The 8,618-nt window shown below is 36.3% G+C and overlaps 1 protein-coding gene across 13 annotated transcripts in view; it reads left to right on the top strand.

Moving 5' to 3' along the window:
- ralgapb (Ral GTPase activating protein non-catalytic subunit beta) overlaps positions 1-2,162 on the top strand; it is a 38,300-nt gene extending 36,138 nt beyond the window's left edge. For all 13 annotated transcript variants that reach the window (XM_027146602.2, XM_027146601.2, XM_047813494.1 and 10 more), the window contains one exon: positions 166-2,162. In XM_027146602.2, the coding sequence (XP_027002403.1) occupies positions 166-359 (194 nt within the window). In that variant the 3' untranslated portion in view covers positions 360-2,162. The remainder of the gene's footprint in view (positions 1-165) is intronic.
- The last annotated feature ends 6,456 nt before the right edge of the window (positions 2,163-8,618 follow it).

The raw sequence follows: 8,618 nt of genomic DNA, 5'->3' as shown, positions 1-8,618 counted from the left end.
ATCAGAGATCACATTTTCCACCTTTCTTCATTTTTATATGAAGATACAACTGCATTTGCAGCGTTTATTATAATGTATAGAATTCTTGTGAAGGCTACCTGTTAACTCCACACTTTGAGCATGTTCTGTTGTTATATCCGTATCCTCTCTGCCTACATTTGCCAGGTTTCCTAGTAAGACAGACGGTAATTAACACATGTCGGAGGAAGAGACTGGACAGCGACTCGTACAGCCCTCCGCATGTACGGCGAAAACAGAAAATTGCTGAAATCGTTAACCGTTACAGGAACAAACAGCTGGAGCCCGAGTTCTACACGTCACTGTTTCAGGAGGTTGGAGAGACGAGCTTAAACCCTTAAACACACACACAGCACAGCACAAGGCTCTTTTTTCCCATGGTGGAGAGTTTGCTGTTTTATTAATTGCCTAATGGCCGTAGTCTTTCAGCTGTCAAAAGCTATGTTCATTGCCCATGTGACAGCGTGTTAGCTGGTCCGATTGCTGACATGGAAAGGATGCTCTTCCTTTTTCTTATTACTGTACTTCACATGTTTTAATTTTTTTTTTCCATCATGGGAGACCTGTAAAGAAGCATAGATGCAAAACCTTTACTCCAAAATCTATTATTCATAATAAACACTAATGTGAGTGTTTCTTCAGACACAGTCACACATGTACACTAGTGCCAGTCTGTGTTGATGCATAACACGTCTCTTTTCTTTTCAAACTCAGGTGGTTTTACCATTTTTCATATGCATTGACATGGTCATGGTCATGCACTCCAACAAGCTGACCTCAGCATCATTCATGTTCTATCTCTCTCTCTCTCTCTCTCTCTCTCTCTCTCTCACACACTCACTGTCTGTCTGTCTCTCTCTCTCACTCTCTGTCTGTCTGTCTCTCTCTCTCTCACACACACTCTCACTCTGTCTGTCTCTCTCACACTCACTCTCTTTCTGTCTGTCTCTCTCTCTCTCTCTCTCTTCGTTCTATCTCTACTTTTACATTGACTTTGACTTCACAGAAGTCCTTATGCTGATACTCCGTTCAAAGATTGTTTGGCTCTCTCTATTTTATGTATTTATATCAGTTAGAAAAATGACTTTAAAAATCCATGCGATTATTTAAAGTCAACAACAAACTACTGAACTCTCCAGTACAGCGTCCCAGACGTTTGACGCTTACTACCATCCTGTTTAATCCTGTGATGCTCTTTCAAGCCTTCTGGTTTTTTTTGTTTTTTTTTCTTTTTTTCAGCCTAATCGAGACATATTTTCAACTGAAAGTCATAAGGGCTATCTTTTGGTTTAATTTTAAGTTTCCTGTTAAATGTAGACGTGTCATGTCTCGTTTTTTTTTTTGTTTTCAATTTCTGCTGGATGTCAGAAACACTGGTCATTTTTAGACGTTATTTACATTTTTTCATTCCTTATTTTTAGATTAAAAAAGATTTTGATCCGATCATGTTTCATCTCTTCTTCACACAGAGATACGTGTAGTGTCATCTTGCCTTCCTCTGTGTGTTTTGACATGTAGCTTTTAAAACACACATCACTACAGAGAACTTGACTGAAAGGAACGACTGTTAAAACGTTACTGTACTGGTCCATGATGCTCATTCAGGTTATCTTGCTTTTTCTTTTTTCCCCATGTTTTATTTCCCTCCATTTAAGAAAAGAAAAACATCTGTAATTAATAAAGGACAAGTCTTGTGCTATAAAAGTGTAAATCCCAATCTAAATAAAAAAACATTTAACACTGATATTGTACACAAATATTATACACCACCTCAGTTTTTATATCAATAGAAAAACTATTTCAGCTGATAAAATGAAAAATTGAACCATTTTACTATAAAAGACAACTTTACTGAGCTATGTTTCCCAACACACAGGACTTGGACCTTTATTCGGTTGGTTAAAGACGCCCGTCTTCTCATTTCTGTAAATAATGAAGGCATCGACTTTGTATAAAGTTGGACTTTAAATGTAAATATAAGGGTGTGAAGTTTTGCTCACTCATCTTATTCTATTAGGAAAGGCACAAAAAAAGAACGCTTGTTTGTATTTATGCCGATCATATATGTGTCCTAAAGAAACACATTGGGTATTGAATGTAACACATATAATGAAATAAAGATTTTAAGTAACTTCTTATCATAATTTGCTGTGCTGTTCCACATGCCTTCTGTTGTGTGTGTGTGTGTGTGTGTACGTTAGAAAAAGATCAATATAGAGCATTACTTCGTTTTGTTAACATTTTCATAGTCAATAATAATAATAATAATATATGTTTAACAAGATTTGAACTTAATCTCACATGGTTTCAGAATCCTAGCCAGACGTCAGTGGGGTCATTAATTTACCAAGAAAAAAAACAAATAAGCTTGGAGTAAGTCAAATCCCTAATCCCTTGATTTTGCTAATATACGGTTTGTTTATTTAAATGGGTATACGCATTTGAAATTATGTACACAAATGTATGACAAAATGATAAAAGCATATCTCTTGACTGAATTTTAGCTAGTGGTAAAAATAATAAAAATAAATAATTTCAGATCTAGTTGTTAAGTGCTTTTAACAATAGGCAGCTTTTTAGGAATGTATAAATTCAGAATATTAAATATAAAGCTTAATATTTATCCATAATTAGCACTCCAGAGGCAAAGAACATTAGCATTACACAATACTGACTTACTGTCTAGGAGCAGGCTTAGTGGTTAGTACACTTGCCACAGACTTCCAAAGGTTAGAGGTTTGATTTCTGCCTCTGCCCTGTGTGTGTGGAGATTAAAGGTTCTTCATGCGTTGGGGGTTTCCTCTGGGTACTGTGTTTTCCTCCTCAAGACCAAAGACACGCGTTGTAGTCTGACTGACATCTCCTAAATTGTCGGTATAATGTGTATTTTTTGTGCAGTTGTGCCCTGCCTTGTGCTCCAGTTCCTCTGAGATTCGACTCTATTCAACTCTAAATGTGATAAATGGTTCTTGTAACTAATTTAGTCCCAAGACTTTCGATGTGTTGTGATGGATAAATTTGAATGCTCATTCAAAATGTTTGATGACATATCAGCTGTTTTATTTTTATCACACTAGTCTGTCATTGATCACTTCATGTTGAAAGGCATCTATTGTTAGCATTGCAGTACGCTAGTATTATTAAGTCTTAAGTATTACTTTGGCCGAAAATAATTGCTGTTAATTCTACAGTGAACTCAGAAATTAGCCTGACTTTTTTGTTCCTCAGGCACTCTTGGTTGTACAATTCCACTCGAATACAAACTGTAAAAAAGGACATTATTTACGTTATTTACTGTCATGTGTCACCCAAATGAGGATGAGGTTCACTTCTAAGTCTGGTTCCTGTCAAGGTTTCTTCCTCATATCATTTCAGGGAGTTTTTCCTTAGGAATAGATGTTAGGGATAAATAATAATATAATTTGAAACTTTTCTTTTTATTCTGTTGCTATACATATGTAAAGCTGCTTTGAGACAATTGTTAAAAGCATTATAGAAATGAATTGAATGGAAATATTCAAAGCTTTGTGCTGGTATTTGGTTTGAACAGCATATTTTAGGCTCTCATTCACCAACATTAATGTAACACTGGTTATATATGGTTTTATGAGTCCTGGATAACATCTATTAGGAGTGCACTCTCATTTGAAGTGGTATATGATGGCAGAGGCTAGGACAACCTCCCAGTGAGCTCTGTTTTAGCAATGTCTCTTGCATCATGTGATATCATGCACGAATCAATGGCTTCAGGTTTCTCTAATCAAGCTAGGCCATTTCAGCCTGTAGAAATCGAAACATGGCTGTAGACCTAGGAACCTTGTACTCCTCAGATGAGGAATAGGGAGGAGGAGATTGAAGGAGATTGGTCAGCATGTCAACCCAGAGGCAGCAAAAACATAGTCTTCAGCTTCCAGAGGATTCAGAACCTGGCAGCTGACTTAGCTGAATAAACCAAGAATAAGACCAGTTAGTGGAAGAACACCACTCAAACTCAGTAGTATGTAGCCACATGTCTTTCAGTCAGCAGGAGATGTGGAAAAACAGATGGAAAACCTGAGGCAGCTGTAATACTGAGGTGTGAATGGAGAGAAGCTGACACCAGAGTTATTTGCTAACAAATATATCTAACATAGCAGGCTCAGCAGTGAACGGCACGTGGTATAGATGGAAAACCCATTCAACCATTTTAACTGCGCTTAGCCACAGGCCGGCTAGTCAGTAGATGGCAGGGAATGTGGAAAACTCAGCATATAATGTGTAGAATGAAGGGATACTGGAAGGAGCCCCAACACTGGCTGAAGTTTGCACTTCATTAGAGTCCAGCTAACAATCTCAGGGTGAAAGTGGTGAGGGAAAAGTGCTCAACCATGATAGCAGCATATATTCACAGCCAGACCACAAGCGATCTGAAATGTTAGGAGAAGTTGGCGAAGCGGGAGAAAGCAAACGTTTGGTTACTCACCCCGAGAAACAACACAATTTTGTAGAGCTGTACACAAACCGCATGACGAGTGATAGCTACAGCTAAATATAGAAAAGCTCAAAAGAAACCTTTCCCAGAAAGCACTAGCAATGTATGGAAAATACGCTCATTTGAAGCAGAAGAGATCATAAGTGTTTATCACCACCTGAAAGACAGGTGATTGCAGCTCTGACAGAGAGCTCAATTATAGAAAGGAAATGATGGCAATGTGACAGGTATTTATTGAAAGTATAGCATTATATATCATTTTGTGACTGTTGGAAGGTGTTATTATTCTATGCACAAGCTTGTGCTGGTGATTCTTACAGCCCATGGTAATTAGGGGAGCTTTTTTCCAACCAACCTCTTTTTTAGCAAGACCAGTGCTTTAGGTCCAGTGAATCTAGCAAATTATCCTAATGGAAAATATCTGATATCTCATTCATGTATTTATTTATTTATTTATTTATTTATTTATTTGCTTATGTGTTTATTTATTTATTTATTGTTAGTAAGCTATTTCTATATAGAAAAAATATTATTCCATAAACTAGCAGTTTATTGCAGGCACACACACACACAATTTATCATATTTCCCATTAATAAAACAGTAAAATAATAGATTCATATTTCTGAACTTAAGAGGAGAATCCTAAAGCATCCGTATTGATGCATAATCTCAGATTCTCTTCTCTGTATTCCCTAATTTTATGAAGCCTTATAAGAAAAGACTCATTGTTCATATGCAATGGACACAAATTACTAAATGCAGGGATACCGATAACTGTGACACATATAGTCTTGTTATATGAGGATTTTTCTTAGAATAAATGTTTACTTTTAAATAATATAATAAATATATATAATATAATAATGTTTACATACTTGAAGGTAAGATTTCTCTCATATTGTCATTGTGAAATTAACCAACCACAGATTCATAAACGTTTTATTCATCTTTATCAAGGGTGCAAATAATTTTGCTCTCTGACTCTGGAGTTTAACCGTCTTTCCTATCAGTTGTTAATATTATCAGAAATATCATAATAGTTTATTTGGATTTAAATAGTCTAAGTAGCTAAATAGTTAAGTAGCTTTAAGGTGCTACTTAACAACTGATTCAAACAATGCACTTGTAGTCCATATTTAACACAAGGTGTTACTAAACACACTTCAAAAAAAGGCATTTTACCAAATTGGAATCTCCTGAATGTTGTAAAATCTATCTAGTATTTTCCCTTACATTACAAGCCAAATACAAATGTCTAGAAATAGGTCTAAGAATATTAGTATGATAATATATTTACAATCATATAACAGGAGATACTAGATAAATCTGACTATATTCAAGATATTTTCTCTTGCTAAGATTTTATTTTTTGCAGTCTAGGTTCATAGACAGGTCCTAAAAGTTGACTGACGACTGTTACTTTACCTAATGAGTAATCATTTGTTATATTGTGACTTCTTAACATTTGTTTAAACACCTATGTGTACACGGCATTGTGTGTACTTCCAGCCCCCTTCCCTGGATCTCTACTCCCAGCCTCTAAGAGCTGACCTTAGGTTTTCATCTTAGCAAAAGAAAGGTTAGAGAAGACAACTGTGATTTATTGGATTTCAGTATCCCTGCTGTCTCATGTACCTTTCAAGACATTTTCTAAATGCATTATTTTCTAGGATTTGCAATGTGTTTGGAAATGATTTCTGGTTTCTCACAGCAAATTAAATAAAATGGTCGATTTTAACACAAGTACAGATTTTGTCGATGAGCTGAAACAGGGCTGAGATGATTCTGAGAACAGGACACAGAGGAAAAAGGCCTGTGTCAATAGCATGCTGTGAAGTGTGTATGTGTGGTGTGTGAGACTGCAGAGAGACGCAGATTATTGGCCCTGTGACAGACTCCATGTGCCCGTGTTAGGCTTTGGAAGTCTTCCATGCCAAAGTCTTACCCTGCTGGAGGCCTCTCCAGTGCCTCATTCTGCTCTTTCCCATCTCCTATTGAATTCTGTGGACAGTTCATCTGCTGCTTGAACTATAATTTTAAAAACAGTAGAAATCCTTTTTCCATCCATCTGCTCAAATCTTACTCATTTTTTTAAAAAAAAGGAGAAAAGAAAATCCATATTATAGCCTACTGTGTGTTACTTTACCACCAGTGTGTTAGAGTACAATATTCTAGTCCAACATAGAGGAAATCATCATATCAGGCATTTTATAAGTATAAACAAACTAATTATTTTATCACCACAAATCTAATATAAAATCAGTCAGGACACTTTGTAGATTTAAAACATTGTGTGAAAAAACTAACTTTATTATGATTATATTGCCTATACATCTGCAAATTATTGAAGCCCCGAGTGTCTACTTTCATATGAGCCATTTAACCACCACTGTGAGTGCAACATGACAAAGAAATTTGATGCTGAACATGTAAAGCGCAAAAAAGACAGAAATTCCATTTTTGAGCCTCTGGTTAAGAGTTAATAACGTAAGCTGGATGATTTTGAATAATGTCTAATGATGTCATATTGTGCGTCAGCATCCAAGAAATCTGTGAGTCGTGGGTAAAAATGAGTCATTTCTTCCTATTGTGAATCTAGAATTCCCCAGAGTGGTCTATCAACTTTGACTGAAGCTGTATGACCTCCACAAAGCAAACATGCAAACCACGGACAAATTCATTAAATAAACATGCAGTCAATAAAAAGAAAAGTAAGCTGCGAAGTCATTCTCTGAGGTCACCTTGGAGTGAGTGAGTGTGTGTGTGTGTGTGTGTGTGTGTGTGTGTGTGTGTGTGTGTGTGTGTGTGTGTGTGTGTGTGTGTGTGTGAGAGAGAGAGAGAGAGAGAGAGATTCAGTAGATTCATCCTTGCATGTTTTATTTTGAAAGGTTTTGCCTAATTGCCTTCATGCAGATCCAGTAAACGTTAAGCATAGAAACAAGACCATATATATATATATATATATATATATATATATATATATATATATATATATATATATATATAGTAGCAAAATTTGTGACCTGTTTCATGTACAAAAATAACTGTCTCCTGTTTTTTGGGTGAAATAATAATACACCAGAAAAGTCCTTTCCTGCCATCTGAGTTACTAATAGGTTTCCCTATATACCTTGAATCCCATGCATTACAGTTCTGCTGTCCTCAAACTTTACTGAAAGTAAACAAGAAGAGAACAAGTAAAGGATGCATCTATACAGAGCAGGAACACAAGCATTACTTAAAAATAGATGTACAATGAGCCAAGCCCAGTGAGCCAGTTTTTATTATTATATATATATATTTTATTATTTTATTTTATAGCTTGTAGATAGTGTGCATATTCATGTTCTCCTTATATTTACATGGGTTTCTTCTGGGTTCTCTAATTTCCTCTTATTGTCCAAAAACATGCAGATAGATAGATTGGCTATGCTAAATTGCTCTTGGGTGTGAATGAGTGTGTGAATGTGTGCATGGTGCTCTGCTATAGACCACCCAGAATGAATTTTCCCACATTCCGCCCAGTGTTGCCAGGGAGAGACTTCAACCCTGATCAGGATAATGGTCAGATAATGTGAATAAAATTTTAGATAAGTAGGTTTATTAATAAAGCACCTAAATGGATGTACTTCCTAAACCACTGACTGAGTCAGATCATTGTCATTCCACAGACATTGCGCATGTATATAAGTATCAAAAACTTTCCTGTGAGCTCATCATCTGCTCTCATCAACAAGGAGTTTCCACCCACAGAACCTCAGCTCACTTGTTATTCTGTGCATTGCTGGTTAGCATAAATGTCTGATACTTGCATGAATAAGCAGGTGTACAGGTGTTCCTAATAAAGTGTACAGAGTATATATATTTTCCAACAATTTACAATGATTTAGAAGCAAAGCTGTTGAAAAGTGCCTGATGTTGTTTTTTCCTTCTCTAATCTGTTTGGGGAAGCTGATGAGAGCGTGAAGGACTCTACCTGGCTTTTGCACGGAGGAACGAAATGAACTAAGTTGTCATGGTAACAAGCCCCTAACCTGATTTGGTACTGAAAGTGGAGCAGTCATGTCTCGGTGTCTGACACCGATTTTGACTGATTTTGTAAGCAAACACAGAGCAGAGATCTGGATC

This window comes from Tachysurus fulvidraco, chromosome 5 (genome assembly GCF_022655615.1).
Source record: "Tachysurus fulvidraco isolate hzauxx_2018 chromosome 5, HZAU_PFXX_2.0, whole genome shotgun sequence".
Classification (NCBI taxonomy): Eukaryota; Metazoa; Chordata; class Actinopteri; order Siluriformes; family Bagridae; genus Tachysurus; species Tachysurus fulvidraco.
Note: the sequence above shows the minus strand (reverse complement) of the source record. Positions and strands in the feature narration are given on the sequence as shown.